Source organism: Tetrao urogallus (assembly GCF_951394365.1).
Source record: "Tetrao urogallus genome assembly, chromosome: 10".
Classification (NCBI taxonomy): domain Eukaryota; kingdom Metazoa; phylum Chordata; class Aves; order Galliformes; family Phasianidae; genus Tetrao; species Tetrao urogallus.
In genome coordinates this window covers 6,544,102-6,570,977 of record NC_136823.1, presented here as the reverse complement: position 1 = coordinate 6,570,977, position 26,876 = coordinate 6,544,102, and the positions used below count along the sequence as shown (strand labels likewise).

At 43.8% G+C, this 26,876-nt stretch overlaps 1 protein-coding gene across 1 annotated transcript in view; it reads left to right on the top strand.

Annotated features, from left to right (window-relative positions):
• The window catches only part of PHF2 (PHD finger protein 2), a gene marked incomplete at its 3' end in the record, with an annotated part of 80,538 nt that extends 54,609 nt beyond the window's left edge, over positions 1-25,929 (top strand). The window contains exons 5-22 of the mRNA XM_079540112.1: positions 487-628; positions 2,143-2,329; positions 2,850-3,012; positions 3,934-4,021; positions 4,481-4,587; positions 5,753-5,844; positions 7,130-7,219; positions 8,449-8,820; positions 9,686-9,805; positions 10,702-10,820; positions 11,475-11,653; positions 11,882-11,955; positions 13,749-13,906; positions 20,158-20,435; positions 20,930-21,025; positions 21,672-21,781; positions 22,938-23,199; positions 25,841-25,929. Of these exons, the coding sequence (XP_079396238.1) occupies positions 487-628; positions 2,143-2,329; positions 2,850-3,012; positions 3,934-4,021; positions 4,481-4,587; positions 5,753-5,844; positions 7,130-7,219; positions 8,449-8,820; positions 9,686-9,805; positions 10,702-10,820; positions 11,475-11,653; positions 11,882-11,955; positions 13,749-13,906; positions 20,158-20,435; positions 20,930-21,025; positions 21,672-21,781; positions 22,938-23,199; positions 25,841-25,929 (2,726 nt within the window). The remainder of the gene's footprint in view (positions 1-486; positions 629-2,142; positions 2,330-2,849; positions 3,013-3,933; positions 4,022-4,480; positions 4,588-5,752; positions 5,845-7,129; positions 7,220-8,448; positions 8,821-9,685; positions 9,806-10,701; positions 10,821-11,474; positions 11,654-11,881; positions 11,956-13,748; positions 13,907-20,157; positions 20,436-20,929; positions 21,026-21,671; positions 21,782-22,937; positions 23,200-25,840) is intronic.
• Between the last annotated feature and the right edge of the window lie 947 nt (positions 25,930-26,876).

Below are 26,876 nucleotides of genomic sequence, written 5' to 3'. Positions count from 1 at the left end.
TGGAATTTCAATAAGTAAAATAACAAAAAGTCAATTTTTTTCATGGTACTCTTGAAAAATGTTTCAAAAATTCCTAAGTAAAATCTATACTGGAGCATGAAGGAACTTTTTACTCAATATCCTGTGCAGTAATACGTTCAATCACAAAAATGTTACAGCATGGTGAGTAAAGCTTGCTCTGTGCATGTCCAAGTGTTTGCATTTAATTTTCACCACGCAAAAAAAGAAAGAGTAGACTGAAAATATCATTAATCCTTTAAAGAGAAAAACTACAGAAATAATTATGTCATAGGGCATGAATGCAAATGCACCCTTTCATGCATATCCAATTTTGTTTTAGAAGCAAAGCAAAAAAACTTACAGAGGCTAAGAAGGTTGGAAAATAGAAAAAATGAGATATTCATATATTCTGGAAATGTGAGCTCAGCCCCAAGCACACAGTGGGACCTCCAGGCAGTCTCTCTTCATCATTAAATTAATTTTTAGGACCGGAGAGAAGCGTTGATGTCACGGATGTCACCAAGCAGAAGGATTGCAAGATGAAGCTCAAGGAGTTTGTGGATTACTACTACAGTACCAACAGGAAGAGGGTGCTCAATGTGACCAACCTGGAGTTTTCAGACACCAGGTAACCTTCCTGTGCTGATGGCTTCCCACTGCTTTGTCCATCTGTAGCCGCTTCAGGCAAAGCGCAGAAATGAAATGCTGTAGCAGGATGGAGAGAGTGATCAGAGATGGAGTGAGTGGGCCTGTGCTTGGCATGGTAGTTCAGGCTTATCTATCACCAACTTTCCCATGTGACCCATGTCACACACGGGAGCAGATGAGTCTGAATATGAGGCTGGGGTGCTTTAGTGGTGCAGTGAAATGGTCATGGCACTGCCTATAGAACATCATCAATCCTCAGTGATAGGAAATCTACTGTTGTCCTGTTTTAAATGACATGCTTTCCACATAAGATAATTAGCTGATGGAAATGCCTAAGAGTTCAAGTTATTGCTTTGTGTTATATGTAGCTGTATTCATCAGCTGAGCTGTGACTTTATTCCATAAGCACTCGGATGCATCTACAATGTTGCTTTTGCAATTCTTGTAGCCCTAGATATCTAGAATTTGTGGAGGAAAATATTTATTTCTATGCAGACTCCACAGGTAAAATGATGAGCACCAACAAAAACATAAAGAGTGGTTGTTTTGGGGAGCATTCCATTTTGGCAAGGAGACATGAAATTTAAGGTGGCCTTAAAGAAGGTGGCTGGTGAATAATTATCAGCTAATTTATTTTAAGCCATTACCTCCAGCCCTGTAGTTAGCGTTTTAGCAGCGCACACCCATTTCAGCAGAGAGCATCTGTAGTAATTATAGGCTTCAAAGATTACTGGTATTTTCAGTAGAGATTTTTTAGCTTTCTGCCATTATCAGAGAATAACGGGAGGTCTTTGTTCTGCAGGGCTGCTGGGGCTGTCACTCATATGCTGCTAATTTAGACATTAACCAGCAAATATTTTATTTCTTAGCATAGACAGTGACATTTTAATTGAATGCACTGCTCCATCTTTCCTTGCCGTTCTAAATGGAGCTATTGTCATCTGTATTTGACAGTGAACATAAATGACACGTGGGAGCATTTAATTTTAGTTTGAAGTGCAGATTCTTCCATGGAATTTATATATTTGAGTGTCCAGCAGGGAGCTTCCACCCCCTGTAGATATTAGGCCAAATTTTGGACTATTTAAATATTAAATTTAGCCCATTTGGGGATGAATGACTTTAATACTTGTTTATTATGGCACTACATCATTTTAGCTTTGGTTAATAATGATATAATTTATGTGATGTATTTATGGAAATAAATACGTATGCTTAATGTAAATAATTGTAGACATTTGTATAAATTACATTCATTTTACACATCTCATATATTGTATTTTAAACACCTTATCAACCCCAATTAGATTTTTTTCCTTCTTCAGAGCTTTTCATGTAATTTAACCAGTCTAACTAAAAACATAACAGTGATTTTTCAGCATCCGATCAAGATTTATTTAGTTAACATTAACATTAATACTTAAGACTTGTGATCAGGATTGCTGCAGTCTTTGATTTAAGAGGTGTGTGATCATTTTAATTCTTCCTGTAAAGGATGTCAAGTTTTGTAGAGCCTCCAGATATAGTGAAGAAGTTGTCCTGGGTGGAAAACTATTGGCCTGACGATGCTCTTCTGGCCAAGCCAAAAGTGACCAAGTACTGCCTGATCTGTGTGAAGGACAGCTACACAGACTTCCACATAGATTCGGGAGGAGCTTCTGCCTGGTACCATGTGCTGAAGGTAGAATCACACTATACTTTATACGGGAAAGCCAACCTGAAGTTCTCTCGATCTAGTAATTTTTCCCCATGGTCCACTTATATCCATAAGAAATAAGCACAGCCCTCAGTGCTGTTAGTGAGTGCACTCAGTAGTGCCAGTCTACAGACAGACAGACAGCAATTTGGCATGTGGAAGTTGTTTGTGTTTTCTCACTAAATTGTCTGTAAATTTCTCACTAAATGTTTGCTTGATGCCTTCTGCATGCACTTCTCCTAAGGCCTGGAAGAAGCCCCATCCTGCTTTGCAGGGTAATGGAATCTGACACTACAAACTCTTTGTGCCATCTGTCCCACAAATCTGAGCAAATGTGCTCAGCTAGTGATTTAATTATTCCAGCCCTCTGTACAAAACTGACTTGTAAGTTTTACTTAAGTGGTGTAAAAATAGATGATGCCATATTTGTGTCTGCTTGGGCTTGTATCAGTGCAGCATTGCTTGATTTGGCTGCTTGTTGCTAATGTTGTATTTTCTAATTCAGGGAGAAAAAATATTTTATCTCATCAAACCAGCCTCGGCAAATATTTCTCTCTACGAACGCTGGCAATCAGCAGCAAACCACAGTGAAATGTTTTTTGCAGACCAGGTAGATAAATGTTACAAATGCACGGTTAAACAAGGACAGACACTCTTCATTCCTTCAGGTGAGCGGGCGCCTACAGGTGGGGTTTCCTCTTTGTTTTACAGCTGCTGAAACAGCACAGCCAGAGTGTTGCAGGAATGTGATTTGTCACCTTTCTCTGACAAAGTATGAAGTCGAATTTCACGCGCTTAGAAAAGAGATGAAAGTCAGAAGTTTTACTCTTTCAGTATTTGAGCAACAGAATATTTGTATTTTTATCTTGAAAATACAACTGTTGCATCCAGTGTTCTACCCTTGGTCCAGCTGGGCTCAAGCACTCTGCAGAGTCCTCGCTGTCTATCCAAGTATGACATTAATGGTTTTTGTCACAGTATCTAAGGGAGAGCTCATGTTGAATTGCTTGCTGACTGTGACCCCCACAATATTTCCTGCCATTGATTCCCTTTGACACCAAAGAACTATAGGAGCCTGTGTGGTGTGAGTGTGTTTATGGTTTCATGTGAGGCTGAAGACCTGACTGACACGAATTTGTATAGGCTGCCTGATAGGCTGTTAGCTGTGCTGCCTGGAAGCCTCAGCTTGGATAGGCACTACAGCAAGCTCAATGTCAGACAGTGCCACAGATTTTATGGGGATGTGAAAACAACCTCTAATACTAGGTGCTGCGGCTGCTTTTGACAGTAACAAGAAAGGGCACTTGGACCACTTACCCCCTTTCTCTGTCTGTCTGGTCTTGCCGCAGTTGAAGATTAATCAGAGGTACTTAGCACCCTCTGCACCAGGCCTTTCTTGTGCAAAATGAAGGGCCCAAATGCAACTTTGTTCTGAGCACATGGGGTCCCAGTGCTGACTTGGACTGAAGAGCCGTGTTGGTATCTGGGAAGTAAGGTGCTAAGTAAATTATGGCAATTATCTGGGGAATTACTTCTTCTTTACAGTGTACCCAGTTTTAATTCTTAGGATTCTTTTCTTTCTCACCTAGGTTGGATTTATGCAACTCTTACACCTGTGGACTGCCTAGCCTTTGCTGGACATTTTCTACATAGTCTAAGTGTTGAAATGCAGATGAGGTAATCCATCTTTAAAATGTCACAATTTTCTATAATCTCTGTTTTCTCCTGAAGTGGTAATTCCAAGCCGTTTTTCTCCTATTGCATGGAAAGACATAGGAAATGGTTGGACTGATGTGGCCAACGTGAAGGAAGAACTGTTATACTGTTGGGATTTTTCCCTTGCAGCACGCTGTTTGCTTTCTGGATAAGCACTCACCTGCTCAGCTGGGCTCTTTGCCCAGTCTAAAACAGTAAGAGCAGTCTTTACTGATGCTGGACAAATAATGATACCTAAATCACACAACTTCTTATCGGTGTTATTTTTGTATTTTGCTTTTGGTCTGATGCCAGAATGCTTGGTAGTGGCACAAAGAAAATATGAAAAATGAACTCTGGGCTGATATGAACAGTGTTTGTCACTGTCCAACATACTTGTGAGCTGCTATGCCTTTAAGATCAGTTTGCTTTGTATTGCAGGGCATATGAAGTAGAAAGACGGTTGAAAATTGTCAGTCTAACCCAGTTTCCAAACTATGAGACTGCATGTTGGTATATGGGAAAGCATCTACTAGAAACATTCAAAGGTAAAACTGCATTTCTTTGCCTGCTTCAATTGCTTAGATTTGGGGACCTGAAAATAGCTACTCATAATTTCTACTGGTATGCCACAGTCAATCTTGTTCATATCTGATGACTGATTCTCATGTACCAGCTGAATGCAGGTCTGGTCTGGCTGTCATCTGAATCAGCCTGGCACCTTACTCTAAGAAGGACCTTACCTGTCTCTCCTACCTATGCTGAAGAAAAGATTTCACCTTCTTTATAAAACAGATTTAAATTCTTTCAGAGGCAAATAATATTGTAACCAACCACCTGGGCTGGTGTAAGTTGAGAATTCATTCCCTGACTTAACATAAAGAGCTTCATGCTGTGTCAGCTCAAAGCATGCTGAATGGCACTTCTTCTGCCATAATTCTGCTGATTCTGGTGGAAATACGTGGGCAAGTCAGAAATAATGGCCCAACTGAAACATCATTGATAGAGCCAGCAGGAACACTGAGAATTAAAGCGAAGTTTTCTGTGAAATTCAAGATCATCTAATTCAAATTCCTTCAGAATTGATCCAGACAACCATGTGTGTACTTTACAAAAATTTACAATTTTGCTTTGCTCTTTGATTCTATTTCTTATGATTGAGTCTACAGACACTCAATGGGTATTTTATAGCAAGTAAAATGTGTCTAATTAATAAGCAAATGTGAGGAGTCCCTCTGAGTATTGCCTAGAAGGGAGCGATAGTCACTTTTGTGGCTGACTGTAAACAAAAAAGGTACTGTGCAGAAAAGCTTAGGCAAATCTGTATTCATGAAGAATGCTTTGCCTGGTATGGCTTTGTTTCCACATATCAGTACTTGCTGTTTCAGGAGAATGAAAGAACTTCTCTTGTTAGCTTTGTATTCCCACAGCCTAGGATGTATGAGCATGGGAGCTAGCTTGAGTATGCAACCAAGAAATGAACCGAAAGGACTGCCAGTGTAAACATAGTTTACAGGAACACACTGTAGGAAGTCAGGGTCGGATTTATGGCACAATAAATACGCTCTTTACCATCAAGCCCTAATAGGGATTTGCTTGTGGTGGCCAAGTTTTAAAAAGTTAAGTTTCAGAGTTAAACTTTCTAGAAAAAGAGAATTTATGCAGAAAGGCTTCAGTTCTCATTGTTTGAATGGCACTGTTTTTTCCACTTAGGTTTGCACAAAGCTGGGCAACAACCTCCCGCTCATTTACTCCAAGGAGCGAAAATCCTCAATGGTGCTTTCAGGTCGTGGACTAAAAAACAGGTAGGAGAAGACCCTGTGTTAATATTGTGTTCCTTGTGTTTGTCAGTCACTGGCACAGGGAGCAAATGATAAAACAAACCATTCTGTCATAGCAAAGCAGCTATGCCCAAAGAGGGACCAGGAGAGCAGAAGAGTGTGACAGCAGGAATTCCTTGGTGCTATGTGATGAGTCAGCAAGTAAAAAAAAAAAGGGACGCTGGGGTCTAAAAAAATGTCAGTTTTGCTTATGATCAACAAGATACTGAATGAATGTTCTTCATAGCTCTGAGCATTTTCATGTGCCAAATCTTTAAGTAAAGGCTGTGTATGCAAGCAAGGCCTAGAACAACACCTGCGTTTTTGTGTGCACAAGGTGCTCAGTTCCTGCAAATCAACACATCAATTAAGCCAGGAAATACATATTGCCTAGAGAGATGGCTTAAAGAGATTTTCAGCCCAAATCTCCCTCTGCAGTCATTTCAGCAGCGTTGTTCTTGTGTATGTTGCTCCTAGAGTTCTGGGGAATTAACTGCAGGCGGCCGGCCACTCAATCATAACACACGGGCAGGGGAACTAGCAGCTTTAGGATTTTCAGACTCTTTCAGAAGGAGTGAGCAGCTGAGTACACAGTGTAGCAAATACAGCTTAGGTCACTTACGTGACTGTCCCATATTTATGTGTAGCCAGGGACTTTGCTGTCTGTACAGCAATAAGAGAGTGCTTGAGCCCCAGTTCTGAATTGCTGCTGGTTTCCTGTAGCAGGGCTGGCCAGTGTGGAAGCTCTCTTCTTCATCTCACCCTGTTTGTTTTTCCACTTGCCTCACAGATGTGAAGCAGTGAGCAAAAGGAAGTCGGGCTGTGTTGGCAAGTAGGCAAAGCTGAACTTAGAACACTGTAACATAGCACATGAATGAAACTAGCTCCCAAGCTACTTTGCTGGCAAGGTGTGTGCCTGTTGAGTGCAATGAAGTCGTCATTCTGAGACAGTCTCTCCTTGTAGGTATAGAAAAGGAGTCTCTCTCAGAATCTCATATAAGAGGGTAAGCAAACTGATGTTACAGTTGTGAACATGCAATAATATGTGAAAAAGACTGCTGACTTCGTCACTAGCTGTCCTGAGGGAACAGCAATAACACCCAGAAGGGGAAATAAAGTATATATGAGTGTTTTTCCATATTATACGTGTAGTCAGTATTGATTTCAGTATTTAGGAAAAAATAGTAAGGTGATAAAACTTGATGAGTTTTACTATATTATTGCAAAAAAACATGCACAGAAACATCAGTCTGGCTTTGTTCTGATTTAGGCTTTAGCAGAGCATGAAGATGAACTGCCTGAAAACTTCAAACCAGCACAGCTTATCAAGGACCTTGCCAAAGAAATAAGATTAAGTGAGGTTTGTGTTCTTTTCATCATATTAGCAGTGTTATATGTTTTTCAATAACATAGACTGTAAAACCGAGGACTTGAATCTTTTTTTCCCCATTCTGCTCATTAAAAGAATTCATAAGAGGCTTAAGCAGCAGGGTTACTGCTCAGGACTCTTGTCTGTGGCTAACTGGCCACATGTTTTGGATGCCTGTTTGCTTTCTCCATGACTTCGTGCTGTGCATGGCTGCCCTGTGTCTTCTCCTCTGTGTTCTTCTAGCTGGACTGACCACACTGTCCTCTTCATCTTTTTTTTTCCTTTCTCTTTATTTGCTTTCTATCCAAAAACACAGTAGAACTCAAAGAATGCTGTTGCTATCCTCTAACTGTGCTCAATATATGGTATGCCCTTATGTTCATTGGTCTTACCTGTGACATCCTCTGAGCTAGGGACAGTCAGTCACTCTGTGTGTTGTCCCAGTAGGAGGCCTTGCTCTTGGCTGGTTTCTAGGCAGAGTTATTATATTAAACACGAAGATTATTTTTAAAATAAACTCACAAAAACACAGAGGTTGCGTGGAGCTGTTGTCCAGTAAGTCTGGTGTCACGTTCCGCCTAGTGGGGCTGTGTGACAGTGCAGGGGGACAATAGCTAGCTCCTTTGTGTTTTGAGAAGATTCTGTGTTGCATTCCACTACTTAACTATATCCAAAGACCTCAGCATTGAAATCTATCTTATCCTCTTTGATGTAGCATGTACATTTTTTGATCGTCAGAATGGCAACTGGAGCAGAAAATAATTTCTTTATAATTAGTCAGACAGTATTAATTTTAATTGGGCAGCTATTTTACTGCTTATTTTACCTGAGGGCATGAAACACGATTCTGCTACGTTTATCCCATCTGAGTTAAATTGGTTTGTGCTCAAGCTGATTAGCATTTTAAACAAAAGCCCATTCATGTTACACATTTGTCTGTACTGCCGTCCATTTAAGTGTCCTACCTGATGCAATCTGGAGAGAGTTAACTTCCACACAGTGGCACTGGAGTTTCTCCAGGTCAAAGTCGTGCATGGGCAGCTGCTGGGGGAAATTAGCAGTGAGAAGAGCATCAGTGTGACACTGGGTGCTGGTGAATGTAGATACTCCAGTTCTGAAGGGGGGATTACTGGTAGTTGTTTCCCCAAGGAAGGGAGAGTGAGATGGAATATCCAGCGTAGCACAAGTGGGTCTGAACGCCCTCCTGTTTTCTGCTACAGAACGCTTCGAAAGCCAGCAAAGCAGATACGAGTGCCAACACAAACACCGAGGAGATCTGCCCTGTGGAGAAGGAGGAGGCACCATCACCTGTCCAAGTGACACCGCCGTCCCCACCTGCAGAAAAGCTCCCTAAAAAAAAGACTCCGAAAACTGTGAAAACCCCCAAACAACTCAAGCCATCCAAACCCCCTAAGCCTCCCAAGCCTCCCAAACCACCCAAACCTCCCAAAACGCCAAAAGTTAAGGGAGAAGGAAAAAAGAAAGGAAAGAAGGCAAAAGAGAGCCCACCGCCAGCCATCCCGAACCTCGACTTGCTGGAGGCGCACACAAAGGAGGCTTTGACAAAGATCGAGACGCCAAAGAAGGGAAAGGTGGGTTGGATTTTAACCCTGCCCCATTGTTGCCGTGGTGGGGTTAAAGTCCCTAGCTCTCATGAAAAATAATAATCAAGCACCAGTGTCTTTGCTGAAGTAAATGAGAGTTTTCTCTTTTTTTTACCTGACTGTTCAACCTGGTTTGCCTGTTTGCATGGTAGCTCATTTGATGTGAAGAAAGAAACATCTATTCAAGTTGAATCTGGCAAACTAATGTCAGATCCTTCTACAAGCTAAGAGGAGGCAAAAATTAAATGACTTTTTAGGGGTTTGGTTGTATTTTTGTGTGTTTGTTTGTTTGCCATTTCTATAGTGGATTTCCATAATCAGTTATCAGAGACAAAGTAGGCTCATTTCTGAAACATTTTGTTTTCATGAGATTTTGTGCCAAATGAGTGAATGAAGATAAAGCAATGATTTGTGACCACTTTTGCTCATGTTTAACAAATTTCATTTTGATACCCAATAGATGAGTTTTGCTGCAATTTCAGCAAGAGTGGGGATTTCATTGATGCACTCACAGAAAAATGCATTGTACACTTTGTTGTTGAGAAGAATCCATAAGGTTTTTCCTAAGTGCTTCCAAAGTTCATAGCAGCTTATAAGCAGTTGCAAAACATGTTCACAGAGCAAGAGACAGGGAGATGAACATGTTTTTACACTAATCTTGTATGTTAATATATGAAGGAGAAATGCAAGTAATCTTCTGAACTCTTTGAACAGTGATATTTCATTTCAAAGAGGGATGAATCAGGAAAGAAGTTTTCATAAATATGCCATGTCTTATTCTAGATAAAAATGTATTTGTGTGACATACCAGTGCCTGATCCTCATTAAGAGTACATGCTAATTTCTTTACCAGGCCACAAAGAATGTTTTAAGTGTTCCCAATAAGGAAACACCTACTAAGCAGAATGAGGTGGAGAAGTTTGAAGTTCGAGAGCAAAACAAAAGCAAAACAGAAGCCAAATGGAAATATAAGGTAAGGTCTCATGTCTTTTTTTTTTTTTCTTTCTGATTTTGCCACACAGAAGGGTGGAGGAATGTACGTAGGTCTACCTACGCAGAGTGTGGCTATCAATTTCCAGCAGAAAATAACAAAGCAAGCATTGATAAAGGTGTGGGGCTCATTCTTCAAAAGTATGTGCTGAACTATCTGTTCTCACTCTTGGTAAGGCCAGAGAAAAGACTTTTAATAGTGAGATTTTTCAGTGCAAATAAATTCCTTGGAAGAGAATTGTCTTTTCATGTGGAGAAAGCTACTGAGAGTCCTGACTTCTTGACAGAGACATCCAATTGAATTTTTTTTGTGTCAGCAACTGTCATGGTTAGTGTGACCAGGTCACCCAGCCAGTAGATTAGGAGGGGATTAGGGCTAGGCTTAAAAGTTCATCAAAGATTGAATGACTTTGGTATGAACTTATTAAATTCATATATATAACTCAAGCTCTTCTGAAGGTGAAAACGAAGTAGATGGAACCTGACAATAAAGTGCAGTCACATTTGTGAGCTTGCAGGTACTGGGCTAGATTCTGTCGTCAGCTGCACAAGCATGATGCTGAAGAGCAGTGTTTAATATTTTACCTCAATCAGTACCAATATAAGAGAGCAGGATTTAAACCTGGCATCAGGCTTGGTTGTGGTGGGCGCTGCTTAACTGGTGCTGAAGTGTTTCTTGAATGGGGACAAGTCCCTGAACTAAACAGAACTCGACTTATCTAGGGAATGCTATCATTGTCCATTACTTAGCATGTTTGTGAGGAATATATTTCTCTGCATAAAAATCAGCAAACTCTCTGCCATTATCTAGGAATCTGAAATACTAACAACTCATTTGACTGATTGTATTGGGCTTTTTTGGGTCTTTCTGCCTTTCAGAACAGTAAACCTGATTCACTACTAAAAATGGAAGAGGAACACAAATCTGAAAAGACGCCTTTGTCAGGAAATAAGGACAACAAATTTACATTCTCTTTCGCTAATAAGAAGTTACTTGGGTAAGTTAAAACCAGAACAATATTCATTATGTAAGAAAGGAGGTTAAAAAATCCTGTGATTATTTATGTTGTTTTTTTTTTTTTTTTAATACCAGTAGGTGAAACTCTGCCTTTCTGGTCAGTGTAGGAAATACACTTAGTTTTTCAGTCCAGAACTTGATTTGCTTAGAACCCTGCTTAGCTGAAGGTTGCAATTACTGCCTTCAGTATGCGGGCTGTATCTCATGTTTTATCACTTCAGGTTCTTCCTAGTTTGAGTTTGTTATATTCAATTATTTTTTTGCAGATCCTATTCAGGGTGTATTTAAAAAAAATATTAAATAAACACTGGCAAAATTCTATGCTGTGCCTGCATTACATATATCATACACTTTGAGACAGCTTTTAATGGTGTAGGGCTTATTTGAAGTCAGGAATGCCACTCTGGTCTGCATTGTATTTGGAGATAAAATGATACAGAAATGAGTTTGTGATCTGATTTGAATTGCTCTGGCACCTCTGTAAGTGTTGAGGCTGACTGAGGTTTCTGTGTGAGGAAAGGTACTCATTGTCTTCCTCTCCATCTGTTCCCAAAATGATTTCCAGCCTGTGTATTGTTACTGATTTGTAAAATATATATATATTTTATATATATATATCTTTTTTTTCTTTCAGTTCAAAGGGAGTAAAAACCCAGCTGAACACCAGTGTGTTTGGGTCACTGCAGAATTTTAAGGAGGATAAAGCAAAACCTGTACGAGATGAATATGAATATGTGTCAGATGATGGTGAGCTAAAAATTGATGAGTTTCCAATCAGAAGGAAGAAAAACACTACAAAGAGAGAACTGCCCTGTAAGGATATTTCCTTTTTTGTCTGTATCTGCATGACAAAGTCTTGTGTTGGTTGTCCAAAATTATTCTTCGTGTTATCTGATTTACTGTAAAGAAAACCATATCTTAACTGTCAGTCAATAGAACTGGATTTGAATTGTTTTTGAAGTTCAAGCTTAGGAGTGCTATATATATATATATATATATTTTAAGAGAACTATGACTTCATTTTTCCCTTTTTTAATTCAGTTTTTTCAGATAAGAAAGACACTCTACAGCACACTCCTGTTAAAAAGCCAAAGGTGGAGTCGGTGTCATATAAGGTACGGTGACTTTTGTTCCTATCACAAGCAAGCATCCATTATATATCTCTTAGAGTTTGTGGAATCTTATCCAAAAATTGCCTGGAACCTTGGCTCGGACATGCCAGGCAGTGTTTAATGGCAGGTGTGCAGATTTGGTGTAATCACCAGTGATTTCCATTCACAGGGTGATAGCATTTTTTTCCTGCCCATGCTCGGTGATAGCACGGTGCAGGGAATGGTGGTAATATGGAGATTTCTTACAGGTTGTTGTCATATCCTCTACGTCATTCTGCAGTCCCACCTGCCCAGGATAAGTAGCTCTCAGACATTTTAAAGACTAAACATAAATTGGTACCGTTTGACAAAAGAAACTCAGAGTAATGCTAATAGAATTGAACGTGTCATGTGGTGTTTCACATTACTGCTAGTCCCATTACATAGCCATTAAAAGCTTTATTTACTATCATCTAGTAGATTCTCCCTTTGCCTTTTATGGGCTTACAGCTAGCGTGCCCTTGGCTCAGCTTCATATTTTAGCATGTCACTAACTTGATGCAATGTCAATCTGCCTGTTGACACTTAGCATGAAGAATCATGGAATCACCAAGATTGGAAAAGGCCTCCAAGATCATCCAGTCCAACTGACCACCTATCACCAGTATTTCCAACTGATCCATGTCCGTCAATACAACATCTAAATGTTTCTTGAGCACCTCCAGGGTTGGTGACTCCATTGCCCCCTGGGCAGCCCGTTTCAGTGCCTGATCACTCTCTTGGAGAAGAGTAAGAAGTTTAACGGCACAGACATAAGTTTGCTCTTGTTTGTGTTAGCATTGTAGCTCAATGCTGGAAATTAAATGACATGCTGAAATGTTTTGTCTAGCTGTAGTTAACATAAATCCGTGTTATGATATCCAAATCAGTCACAGAAAGAAAAATAACCTGTTAACACAAAACTGTAGGTGACTGGAGTTTTTGGCCCTAAAAGCTCAGCCGTCTTTATCATCCTGGTTTGGCTCAGGGATATCTAAAAGTGCCTGTCTCCTTGCCTCAGTCTGTGTTGAAGTCTGGAGAATGGTGCACAAGGAGCAAGGCAAAACATGCTGACATCTCATTGCACATAAGTTGAGAGAACAGTTCCTGCAGAAACCACTAATGACACTCTAAGCAATAATGGCTACGACTTCAGAGGCCTGAAAGCAGGCAGGAAGGGAGAAAAAAGTTGTTTTATAACAGTCTACAGTGCAGAGAGGTATTAGCTCCAAATAGATGCAGGTAGCTTCCTTTAATGTCCTTGGATGGTGCGCTCATACATGTCCATCCTATTCCTCTGTTGGATTTTCCTGTCCCCTCACAGCAAGGATGACAGAAGTGGGTCTGTCCCTGTGCCTGAGCTGGCTACATTGCATCTTGCAAGACTCAGAACTGTGCTGCGAAAGGTGTCTGGGCAGACAAAGAAACAGCCACAAATTCATGTCTTCTGTTCTGAAAAATGGGCAGGGTGGCTGAACACAGCACCTGGAAACACTGCTGGTACAGTGGTGTGATGTGATCCCATGCACAGGATCAGATCTCAAAGCTGGTTCTCCAGTGCTGCAAGGGAACAGGAAAGCCTGCCGTGTCTACAGGCTGGAAGGAGATTGATTTTATTGTGTGCCTAATTTTTATTGTTACCTCTTGTTAGCAAAAGCAACTTAGAAAGGCCAGCCCTACATCTTGCAAGAGTAGCAGGCTGTAGAAATTCTTGTGTTGTTCTTTGTTGACTAAGTTAGTAAGTTCCCATTTTTTGAGCCTTTTTCTTGTTTTTGCAGAGTGATGACTCGTCAGATGAAGATTTACTTCACATTGACACAGAGGCAAAGCCAGGGCGCAATTCCAAAGTAAAGAAAGAGAGTGGAAGTTCAGCAGGAATTCTTGACCTTTTGCAGGCAAGCAAGGAAGTTGGGGGTTTAGAGTATAACACCAACAGGTATGCACAAAGGGATGTTTTTCACTCTTAACCTGTAAGCAAGAATTGTTCTTTTATGGTTCTGTGTGTGAGAGTGAGAGAGAATGAACTTTGCTTTTTCTCCAGAAAGCAAATACTTCCTTTATCCTGTGAACTGGAGGGAGAGGTGGAAAAAGTGTGTGGGAAAGATTTTGGTGGTATAATTTAAACAAATAGAGGCATTTCACATCTGTAAATACTGAACAAATATTTTAGCAATATTACTATAATAGATGAATCATTCAAAAGGAAGAGAAAGCTCAGTGAATGCAGTTTGAGTTCACTGCCTCCGCTCTTAACATGCCAAGTCTGATCTTAAACTACAGATAACAGAATTAGGGTATGCTTGCCCCTTTAAAAGAAGCTGAGTAGGACTTTTCACATATGGAAATGTCTTCCTTAATTCAAACCTTGGGAGTGAAGCCCTGGGAAGGAGTTCTGGAAACATCAACTGGTTTTACAGCTGACATGAACAGAATGGCACAGCAGACATACACTGCTATGTGCTATGCTCTGTTCTTCCTCTCAGACTGCTGGTAACAGTGTGAGAACTCTTAACCCATCTTGTCCCATCTTTAGAACCTAAGCACCTTCCACTGCTCCACAGGAACCGGATTCATACCTTTGGAAGCTGTGGACCCCCCAGAGCATCATTTTCTTCCCTGCTTTCTTTAGGTCTACCTTGTCTATGCAAAGCCTCATATTCTGTGCAGAAAGTAAAAACAGCAGTATTCGTGGGTTTGAGAGTTGAGAACAGAGTTAGCAAAGCGAGATTGGTGCCATCCTTCTCACTTAGGCTGTGCCCTGTGAGTGTTGGGTGTGCGTGGCCAGAACATTTGAAAGGACCTGCTAAAGTGGAATCAGAAGTTTCCCTCAAAGAGGAAGATAATATCTAAACCTGGGAAAGACTGGAAGTTAAAAGTCATAACTGAGAATTCCTAAGGATATGTCTCACGGTCAAAGGGGAACATATGGAATAAGTTATCAAAGGAAACCATAAAGAGCAAATTTTATCAGTGAGGTGGAGAGAGTTTTTAATGTTAAGATGATAGGTGGAATTCTTTATAAGCTGCAATCTGGGAACAGGGTTTCAGAGAAATCTAAATGAGGAAACATTGTTGAACCAAAGGACGTTCCAACATAGCTCTGTTTATTAGGTAACGGTCAGTTTCACAGCATAGATAATTACAGGAGATTAGAGCATACTATGCAGACTGCCTTCACTCACAGTACGCCCATGGCGAAGTACCAGGCAGCCCTGTGAGAGCCAGACTTGCCTGTGTGCATCAGCGTTTAGAGTCCGTTACTTTTGCAGCACATTGGCAGAGATCCTCACCCCCCAGTACAACGGGTGAGCATGTCCGGTCTCCTGTAAGAGTTTCTGTTCATTCCTCATGTGTTCCCATGATACTTCTTCCAGTGGTGTCTCACAGCAGGACTGCAGGTGAAAATTTGATTTTAAAATCAAGTTGCATAGCAGCGGTACTTAGGAGGCTTATCTTGACAGGGCTGTTATCTCTAGGGAAGAGATCCAGTCTCAGTTCAGTGTTGGTTTTCTTCCATTACCACCATCCCTCTAGGAAGGAGTAGTTGTTCAAAACCAGTGACTGTGGAGAGTATGGGGAGAGGTACCAAAGCGTCTGCAGCTCCCAGGAAATACTATATTTTCTGTTGTCTGAGCCCAGATGTGATAGGGATTCTGGATTTTCCTCATCTCTTGAGAGTTTTGGTCTTCAAAAACCACTGAAATACTCATATTGGTACTGGTCAGTTTAGCAGTTCCTCCGAGTTCATTTTTCATTCTGCATAATGGTGTGTTATGGAACCAGTCTTGTATCAAATTTACGCTCACCTTTTGGCAGGTAATTAGACATTTGGGCAGGTTGTAAGGTGTGTTTCACAGTGGGGATAGAGCTGCTGGTGTAATAGGACTCCCACACATGAAGCTCCCGATATATGAAAGAAGAAAATGGCAGGCATTTTAAGAGCACTGCCTTGGACATGTGTACAGTACTATTTAACATACAGTGTGGTTCATTGCCTGCTTATGATGTGCAGAAATGCAGAGGGAAGCTAAAAATATAGGTTAAAGAAATGGTCCTCAAAGATCCTCTCTTTTTCTTGACTTACATATTTTGCTGTCTGCCATGGGTTAACACTGCCATTCAGTAATGGAACAGCACTCAGACCTTTCATTTTTCCCCCTTCAACCTGGGCTCTGTATCGAGTCTATTTGTAAACTTTGTGGTTTCTGAAATCAAAGTCGCAAATGCAGTCACATAACTAAACTGCATGAATTACTGCACTGTGTGCGGTAGTTCAGTGGGAATGTGTCATATCAATTTTGGCTCTTGTATAAACAACTAGGTTTTGGCAGTGTATGTTGCAGCTTGATTGAAAAAAGCTCCTGATAAATGAAATTGCTATGTTTCAATTCGTAATTATGCCAGGCTTTTCAAATGGCTGTAACATGCTTTAAAAAATATAGAAAGAAAGAAACCTGATATGCAAACACACTGTGTCACAATGTAATGTCAATGTGATCCTGCCTGACTCAGAAACAATTTTCGTCTTTCTCTGCGTTCTTATTTTTATGGCTCTTAATGGCTATGTATGCATATGTATTTCTCTACATACCCATACATATTTATGTATATTTTGGATACTCCAGACTGTAGCAGTGCAGGCAGCCCATGTGGAATACCTTCTGCTCACACAGTGATCAGCTCGGAGGTGGGAAGCATGGAGCCCAGACAAGACCAGCACCAAAGCTGCTGACCCTCAGTAGTAACTTAGGAATCAGGGCAGGGTTTTTGTTGTTGTTGTTGCTGTTGTTTTGTGTGAAAGATCTTAGCTGAACTGTGTGAAGCTTGATTCAGTAAAAGATTAGATTGTCTTTTTCAGCTGACCAAAAGTCCTGATGGCATTCATGTAGGTTGTGTGAGAGGTACATTTCCTACACCTATGCCAGTGGTAGCAAGATGGGAAGAGATGAGGAGAGAGGTCCTTCAGAAAGGTTGCTGTAAACGTGAAAACAAACAGAATATAGGAAAAAAAAATTGAAGATTCATGTGATTTTGAACTGAGCAAGTAATTTGTTCCCAGGTTTGATTAAAAAATGCAAGAAAATACTGATTTTGTACTTGAAGTTAAGTAAGTTTCACAGTTCTATACATTTGTCACTTCTCCAAAATGCTGACAAGTCATTACTGTCTCTGCCTTACTTCTTCGTGGTTCATTTACATCTTGCTGTGGTGGGGTGAGAGGAAATGCAGAAATGATGGGGAAATTATCACAGAGGGAGAATGGTGATTTATTACCTCCTCCTCACATGCATCAGTGTTTTTCAGCAGTTCCTACATGCAGTATTCCAGGACAACATCAGCTGAAAGGGACCTTGAGAAGGCATCTGTGCAGCTGCTGGATCACAGCATGTCCAGCTGTGAAGTGTGACCTGGTTATCCAGGGCACTGCCCTGCAGAATTTCATATTTAGGGATGATGGAGATTCTGCAGTTTCTCACCGTGAGCTGCTTGGCCCTCAGCACAGCCCTTTCCTTCTTGTGTGTCTGGCTGGGATTTCCCCAGCCATTGTTTTTGATTGCTGACTTTGATCTGTTTAGAACTCCAAGCAGGTTCTGCTTCCTTTTTTGTCTAACCTCACAAGGCAGTTATGCTTTTAGTTATTTCCACTTAGAAAATGTTCAGTGTTTCCTCTGACTTCCCTTTGCCCTTACCCATTTTCCCAAGTTCTCGGGTGAGCCTGGGAGATAGCTGCTTAGTGAAGCATTCATGGGGTTACTACTTTCCCTCCCCATTGCCCTTCAGTGCCTCCTGCTGCTGTGCAGGCAGCACGGGGACCAGGGGAGAGGACAGCCTTCAGTGAGCCGTAGTGCACTGAAATGAATACGTTCAAGTGCTATGTATGAGGCTACAGGTGAAAGATTAAGTAATTGCATGAGAAAGAAAGAGTTTCTGCTGAGAGGTGTTGAACCCTTGGAAAGGGGTGGGATGTGAAAGGAAGCCCTGGCTCCCTGCAGTATGTCCCTTCAGGGCACTGGGAAGGTCCTGTGCCCAGGCAGCGTGGGGACGGGCCTCGGTTAGCAGGGAAAGCTTAACGTGCAGGGGCTGAACCATGTGTGCTCTCATCAGCAATCACAGCTGTCTGCCTGTCATCATGTGCTCTGGAGCGTGATGTCAGGGAAAGCATGCTTCTGGCAAGTCCAGGAGGGAAACAGGCCATGTGAAAGCCCCAGAGCATAGCCCAAAGGGCTGCTCTGTGCACTGCTCCAAAATGAAGATACTGCTGACAGCAAGGAGCTGCCCTGTGATGCCAAGGCGCCTAGGCTTACTAGGCCTAAGAGCTAGTTGCCTGTAGGACTGTGCAGGACACAGAGCCATCTGTGCTGCACAGGGCGATGTGCCCTTCCCTGGTCAGCTCTGGGGGAGATGTTGTTTGGAATGAGTTTTAGCAACAAATTTCCCCCTTCTCTGTTAACAGCATGAAAGGGTCCTTTGCAGAGTTGCTTTATGAGAGTAAAAAGAAACAAGGTCCTCAAAAGGGGAGCCGTGCACAATGCTGGAGTGGAGCCCACTGCAAAAGGCACGAGCTGCTGTCAGTCTGTTCATTAGAGTGCCCTTTTCTCCAGCTCTGCTCCCGTTTTTGAAGTTATAGGTCATAGCTGGAACTCATAGTTTACTTTCATAAATGTGTTGGTTGTGTTTGTTTGTTTTTTAACTATTGTGAAGCTACAGAAAGGGGATACGGCCTTCAAGAGCTTAAGAATTACTTCTCAATGCTCTCTCCTTTTTTTTTCCTTTGGCTTAGAAAGCTGAAATGCTTTCAATAGAAGCACAGGCAAGCACATGCCCTAATGAGAAACACTTTGCTCCATGTGCAGCTATGTCTCTTTAAGACATGTTACCCACACGTTCAGGTTGTGGTTTGACTCAGAACCACTGGTTTTGATCATATTCCACAATTTATTTGTTGAAGCTTGTGTTGCTTAAGGCAGTTCCTCTCTGATTTGCCCACTTAGTGGTCAGTTTTTGATGGTCTGTTTGCACTGTTTTGAGAGTCCAGTGCTTGCAAAAACTGTTCTGGGGGGGGAATTGAAAAGAAAATATGTTAACTTCTTATACGTGGTGCAAAATATGCCTTTGTCAGGGAGGAGGCTAAGGCATCTGGCATGATAATAAGGGGATTAAAATGTCTCTTCACTAAATAAATGTTTCGATGTTCTTTTATTCCTTGAGCTGTTAGCTACCGACAGCAGTCTTAACTCATTTGCAGGATTATTTATAAATGCAATTAGTGCCCAGAAACTCCCTCTATGTCTTATATGTTACTCTATCCAGAGTCTTGTAAAGGCTTTAAGAGGATTAAATTAAGATCAAATAAATGAAAGTGACGTGGTACTGCTAATTTACTTGGGAAATGATGTATGTTAGGGGCTTCTATTGCATAACTTTTTTTGCAGTGTTTTCTGCATTTCACAGAATTGCTGTTTTCTGATGAGATGAGCAAAGTTTTCACCACCCTGTAGTCCTCTCATCCAGTCCATATCTTGTCAGCCCTGGCTGTGCAGGCTGTTCCACTGCTTCGTGCAGTGATGCTGCTGCTCAGTCACCCCTCTTCATTTCCCAAGCCTTTCCCTTTACTGGGCTGCAGGAGAGCCTGCATGCTGGGGTGGTACCTCTGTGGTCCCCCCTCACCTTCTTCAGGCTTTGCTTTCACATTTTGTCGTGTGAAGGAGGGGATGGAGAAGTCTGAAAGGAGTTTGGGAAGGCATTGGCCAAGAGCAGGAACCTCATCCTTCAGCTCAGTGAAGGAAACATGGTTTTTGTCCTCTGTAGCTCTGTTACAGGAAGGTGAGGGGCTCATACCCTCAGAGCTGGGGGGTAGAAATGCTGCGCTGTTGGGAGCTTTGAAAAGTTACCTGGCCTCTGTCCTTGCACACCAGCAACGACAGCCACCAAAGAGCTGCACATCATATGCATAGCCAAGTGGTTCACAGCTTCCTGACTTCCAAGGCAGCAAGCCCAAATTTAATGCATGGTGATGTTGCTCTTAAAGTAAAAATAACCAGTGCTGGTTGCTCACCTGGTTAAAGTACAGCAATAGGAAGTTTGCCCTAGCAGCACTGTCAGGTGAAAGGAGTCAGCTATTTGTGAGCAGTGTGTGTTTTCATGGAATTGCTGATGGCTTCTGTATCTCTCCATGTTTTCCTGCAGTCAGCCACCTGCCTCACCCAGCACACAGGAAGCAATCCAGGGCATGCTATCCATGGCAAACCTCCAGTCGTCAGACTCCTGCCTGCAGGCCTCCTGGGGGACCAACCAGGCCAAGAATAACTCCATCTCCTCACAGAACTCTAAAAAAGCAGGTGGCGGTGGCAACAAAAATGCTGGCAAACGGTTACTAAAGAAAAGCACAAAAAACAGTATTGACATTGAAGATTATGATGAAGATCAGGACCACTTAGATGCCTGTTTTAAAGATTCAGATTACGGTAAGCACAACGAAGCAGTCTGAGTAAGTGTGCACACGTGCATATTTGTTCATATCTGCAAACGCCCCTTGCGTGTGTTTCCTTGGTGTGCAGATTCACATCTTGTCTCACAAGGGATCATGAGGTTTGCACAGTGCAGAGCTGGAGGGTTTCAGTCTAACTTGGGATAAAGAAACTTGTCTGACTTTCTTCCAGCTATGCTGCCACTCCACAGGCAACAGGGAGACTCATTTTTCCTGTTTGAAAACTTTCTCTGTGTACCCTGAAAGTAGCTGGTCACAGCTCGGTGACATCAGCTTCTAAGTGTAGCATGGATAAGAGCAGGAGAATGTCCCCAGATGGTTTCCAGCTGTTACCTCTCAGCAGTACCTCTGGGGGACTTTGTTCTTCTAGCTGTGATGCCTGTGGTCACCATTGCTGTATAGAGCAAGTGGGCCTCTCTGCAGTATATAATTGTCTCCTACACTGAAACTACTCTTTGTTTCCTACTGTAGTTTACCCTTCTCTTGAATCGGATGAAGATAATCCAGTATTCAAATCTCGATCAAAGAAAAGGAAAAGTTCCGATGATGCCCCTTACAGCCCAACAGGTAAGCTCTTACAATTTGTGCTACTTAGACTAAGCCATGCAGGTCCCTAAGGAACCAGGCATTTTTCAAGGAATGCGGAAACTGTAAGACCAAAAATGAGCAATTTCTCTGTAATGTGAAGGATTAACCCTTTCCAGTACAATGGGGGAAGATTTCACATGCTGGGACTTGTACCGATGTGTTAGTTTTTCTCCATCAATCAGTTGGCAGGAGAAGTGTTTTTTGGGGTAGGTTTTTGATTTATTTTTCCTCATGCTCCTGTGAAGGAAGGATTGCTGGCAGTAGTGTAGTAGTGAAAGTCCAGACAGTTGATCACCCCGGCTTTTAGTGTTGTGTAAAGAGAAACAAGCAGGAAACGTAGGAATAGTCTCCTCTGGGTTCAGCCAATGCTGATGTTCTGGAAGGCTGTTTTTGTTGCAGCTCACCAGAGGCAGTGCAAGGCCAGGGGATCCCTGGGCACCCTTTTGCTGTGGCCACTAATGAAGGATTCTCTACAGCTTGCTGTGTGACAAGCAGCCCATTTCTTAGCTTGTGACATTGCATGTCCATCTCCTGCTCAGGAGGGCAGTCCCGCTGCCCAGTGTGTGGTTATGCAGCTCACTTGGGCACTCTGCACCTGCCTCACCTCTGATTGCTTTCCTTGCAGCACGAGTCGGCCCCTCAGTGCCTCGGCAAGACAGACCGGTGCGAGAAGGAACAAGGGTTGCCTCCATCGAAACCGGCCTCGCCGCTGCAGCCGCAAAGTTGTCACAGCAGGTGAGGTTGCTTAAGAAGCAGTAGCTGTCAGGAAATGAAAGCTGCAGTCATGACCAAACACCAGAGCAGTGCCAGCCCTTCTTGGGGTTTATTCGTGCCAGTTTGCCAAGGCTTATCAGTCTCAGGGGAAATAAACAGGAGGAAAATCCAGCAGTGTTGCACCATACATAGCTGACAATTAAATGGTGCAGAGCAGGAAGTCTGTTGGGCATGCAGAGAAGCACTGAGAGGATGCCTATCTACCTGCATTCTTGCGGGCTAGAGATAGAAGCAGGATCCCCAAAAGGAGAGTGCGTGAGCGGCAGATTGATGTGCTGGAGGTCTGGGTGGTGTGATTGCCTTGTCTGTGTGAGTTGGCTGCTGGGGAGCATTAGGGCTTACTCCCAAAGCTTTGGTTAACCAAGGGCAGCTAACATCAGTTTAGCAAATGTATTGAGGCACTTCTGGCTGTAGGAAAGTATCCTTTGGTCTCTGGAGGGGTCAGGTAGGTGCTGAGTGCCTCATGCACACTGACCCGACAAATGTGACACCACAAAGTACGAGGTCTGCTGGAGACAGGTTGGAGAGTTGCTGGAGTTGTGGCATTTGGTGGCACTGTGCTTTTGTGGTGGGTGCTGTTGGGAAGCGGCATTTTGTCAGGAAGTGGACTTGTAGGTAGGCGAGGGAAAGAGGACAGTGACAGACCCTTTGCTCACTGTGTGTGTAGGGGCAGCTAGAGGTGTTACCTTAGCAAGAAGCAGCTTCTGTGAATAAGTGGGTGTTTAACGTCCTTCTATTACGAAAGCATATGAAGATACCTGAAGATAGGAGATGTCAGTGTATGCGGAACATGGAAAGGCTTGCTCATACAAAACCACGCTGGTCTCCCAAGGCAGGGTCATTTTGGCGCTGGCTGGCTCCCTCTCACCGCAGTGCACTGAGAGTTAACAAGCAAGGAGGCTCTGCACAAGGCGCATACGTAGATGCAAGAAGGGCAGCGTGTGCATGTGGCAGAGAGCTGGGAGCGAGATGGTATCGGAACAGACTCTGAGCAGTTTGTACGTGGCAAACTTCGTTGTTTTTCATTGTATCAGGACCCTAAGCAGCACCACTGGCCCTTGCCATAGCTAAAGGTCTTCTGAGGATTAATCTGAGCTTCATGTTTGTCATTTTAAAGGAGGAACAAAAAGGCAAGAAGAAAAAAAATACCAAAAAGAAGCTGTCAACCAACAACGCGAACAAACCAGCTCAGGAAGGCAGCTCACCAGAGCCGAAGCTGGAGTCACATGCCAGCAGCCTCACAGATCACGAGTACACCGCAGGGGCCAGCACCTTTGGGGCCGCCCAGCCTAACAGGGGATCGCAGCCGATGGCACCCGGTGTTTTCCTCACACAGAGGAGACCCTCATCATCCTCGCAGAACAATGCCTCCGCCAAAGGTACCAGGAAACGCCTGGGGTTATGGTGTAGGAATGGGGAAGGGTGATTTGGTCATATAATCCATGCCCTTTGCAGGGCCTCCGTGTGTGGTGTCTGTCACGGGTCTGTGGAATTGTTTTGGTAGGACAAACCTGGTTGGAGATTTGACCCATAGCCTTGGCTGCCCTGGCAGCGTGGGCCTAAATATGTGCTTTACTGCCTGGCATTTGTTGTTGTAGACTGTGAGGCGTCCTATGCTAGGAAATACTCCGAGCGTGCCCTGGGCTTTCTGAGGAGGACACGCAGTGGTCACATCACAGTCCAGCCTGTCTGGTGAAGCCTTGACAAGGGAAGGAGGCATCCATGAAGGCTGTTGTGCTCAGGGCCGTGCCAGGCACTGCTGTTCTAGGCTTCTTTTTGTGCAGTAGCTATGCAGAGGTGTAAATAAGGACATCCTGCCTGGCAAGTGTAGAGCAGTGAGAATCTGCAAAGCTGTCCTGAGAGCTGCAACAAGGGAGCAGAGGAATGTCAAGCCTTGGGAGTTACCCAACCACACAAGCAGAACCAAGAGACGAAGAGATCACTTGTTATCGGCTGTAGGGAAAGCATTAAAAAGCCGGAGCTGTCTGGGGCCTGGGCTTGGACCTCCTGTTCCTTGCTTGAACTCTGCTGAAAAAGCACAATGAAGGCAGGTGTGTGGGACGGGCAGGAACTCCAGTCAAGTGCACTGTGTATGATGAAGATCAAGTATGCGATCCCACAGGAAAGACCTGTTGTAAAAAGTGAGGCTATGTGGCAGTTGTTTCCAGTATTCTTCTGTATGTGAGTGGAACAAATTAGAGATAGTGTGAGGTGTCCTGCAGCCCCTTGGAGGGGTGCCAACCAGTAAAGCATCACAGGCCATGTAGGAGGATGTGCCCACGGTAGACTCTAGGGCCCTTCCAGGAGCTGGCAACACCTATGGCTCTCTACAGAACTGGAATGAAGTGAAAATTCTTGCCTGGAATTGTGTCTTTGTGGTGAAATGGTGTCATGAAGGTCCAAGAGGTCCGTGGAAGAAGTGGTGGGAAGAAAAGTGCTGAATGGAGCCTGACCCCAGTCAGGCCAGTGAGTTGGGCAAACCAGACAGGGCACCGTGAAGAGAGCTTGTATGGGCATGTGGAACGTACCTTGGTCATGGTATAGCTCTCGATCCTCAGAGGAGGGGAGGAACCGTGTGCCAGAAGTGCATACCCATCCATGCAGGGAAAGGAGCACTTTCAGAACCTCCAGTGCAGGGTCTTGAGACAGCTGGGACCACCAAGCGGACATCAACCTGTCTCTCTTGCATGGAACACAGGGAGTTCCAGGCTGGGGTATCATCAGTAATGAAGGGATGATGGGATGAAGCAGAATCAGGGAGCTCTCAGACCACTTCAGGGAGGAGAGATGACTCAGAATGAGGCAAAAGGATGAAAAATGACGAAATTATAAATTGCCTTTCAGTACTGTCAGTGCCTGTAGAAGCACATTCTTGTTGAGAAAGGCTATAGAGTGGAAGTCACTCAAGCCTTTTGGGCTTGAGAAGTCCCATGGTAAGTGTCACCCACACCGTCATGGCTTGGAACACAAAGTCGATGGGAGAAGTGGAAAGGAGCTGAGATTCTTGAGGTATTATACATGGATACGCCACTAGTGGTGTGATAGGAAGGAGTTGGGTGGGTTCATGTAGTTGCCAGGTCTCAGATGCCTTGGAGATCCATGAAGTTGCTGTCTGTGAAGTGGGAGCTGGTGAGAGATGAGGTGGAGATCAGCTGTGCTTGCTGCACTAGTCCTTGTGGAAAAGTGTGCGGGAACACAGACCTTCCTGAATGGTGCAGCCTGTGAGCATGGGTCTGGTTTGTGATGGTGTTTCTGTCACATGAGTATGAGGAAAGGGAAGGTTGTCCACTCTGAGTGCTTTGTAGTGCATTGGTGCTAACCCGAATCTGAATGTGTGTATGTGTGTATGCATTCAGTGACTTTTTGACTGGGCTGACTGCAGGTGGTGTCTGTAGTGCTAGGGAAAGAGAGGGCAAGGAAAGCACGATGGTGGTGTCAGTGAGGTGGCATGCAAGCTGGGCCCTGTGCATCAGATTCTCCCTTGAGGATGTGTGAAATAGTGGAGAGGTACTCAGAGATCCCAGAGGTGCCTGCATGTGAATGTGTTGAAAGCAGGCAGTGTTTGACAGCCTGCTGGGTGCCTCTGTGCATGCAGCAATACCTACACAGAGGTACTGCTCTGGTGAGCTCTGAGGCACGAGATAGTGCTGGAGTGACTGGGGCTGGGTGGTCACGCTGGGGCACCCCTTGAGCTGGGGTGTGTGCAGACTCAGGGCAGGGTATGGACGCAGCATGGCAGGGCTGGCACTGTGGAGGCAGTTGATGCCCCAGGTACGCACTGGGACCTGCCTGGCTGCGGTGGTGCTGATTGGCAAGAGACTGTGCTGGTCTCTGAAGCACGTCTGGGTTTGGGATGGTCATGGGAGATCCCTCAAGTTCGAAGGACAGCTATGGTCTCCTGGAGGTGCTGGGGTAGGGACGGGGTCGGGAAGGTGGTGGTGCGGGGCTGAGGGCTCGCTGCTGTGGGGTGGCGTGGGGCAGGAGCCAGCCTGGGGCTCACCACTGCCACTCTCCCTCCAGGAAAGCGCACGAAGAAGGGGATGGCCACGGCCAAGCAGCGGCTCGGCAAGATCCTGAAGATCCACCGGAATGGGAAGCTGCTCCTTTAGCTCCGCCTGACTTGGAGCACAGCGATAACAACCCTCTTAACTTTCGGCGGTCGGAGTGTACAGAATCCTGCTATAAATATTTTTTAATATAGATGTCCTTTCTCAGAGTGCTGAGAGTGACTAGTCCGCAAAAAGTTAATCCTCGCCTGGCCCCACGGCGCTGAGCGCGCCGGGAGGAGAGAGAGCACCCGGCCCACGGGGGTGAGGACAGCGAGGGGTTGGGGACGGAGTGTGGTGGGGGACTGGGGGCACTGGGCGCGTTCCCCCCCGGCCGTGCCATGTTGATGCGTTTCCCGAGGCATCCTTTTCCTAGAATGTAGCTTGTACATAGCTTTTGGAATAATGACCACCTGTTTTTTATAAGGGGAAAGTCTCTCCAGGCGCTGTCCGTAGCAGCGGCCCTTACCAGCTCTTTGCGTAACTTCTTGTACGAGGAGGGAGACAGTTATTTTACTAGCACCTTGTGGAGTGTTTCCGTGTTTTGTGACGATGTAATTTATTAATGTTTGTAGCTTTTTATATTTGTACATTTCTTATGGGCTTTGTTTATATACACACATTACTGGGGCGCGGCGCCCGCGGGGAACCAGAGCCACCCGCAGCCCACGGCCATCGGGGCCATGCTGGCCTGGGCGTCACGCCAGCTTTTTTTATTATGATTATTATTATTAGTATTATTATTTTTTCGCGACATGTACATTTCTAACAAAGTTTATCGTGGCTATCTATCTATGACGGTGTTTTATTTACCAATTCATATCAAATGCTCTTGTATCGAGTTCACGAAATCTAAGTAAACCTAGAGCAAAGTTTAAAGAAGAAGAAAAAAAAAAAGAAAAAAAAAGAGAAAGCAAAGTAAACTATTTCAGGTTTTGTATACAACTGCCTGGGCCTGGCCTTTTTGTGGGGTCGGCGAGGGGCAGTGCATGGGCTTGGTGGAGGGGTGC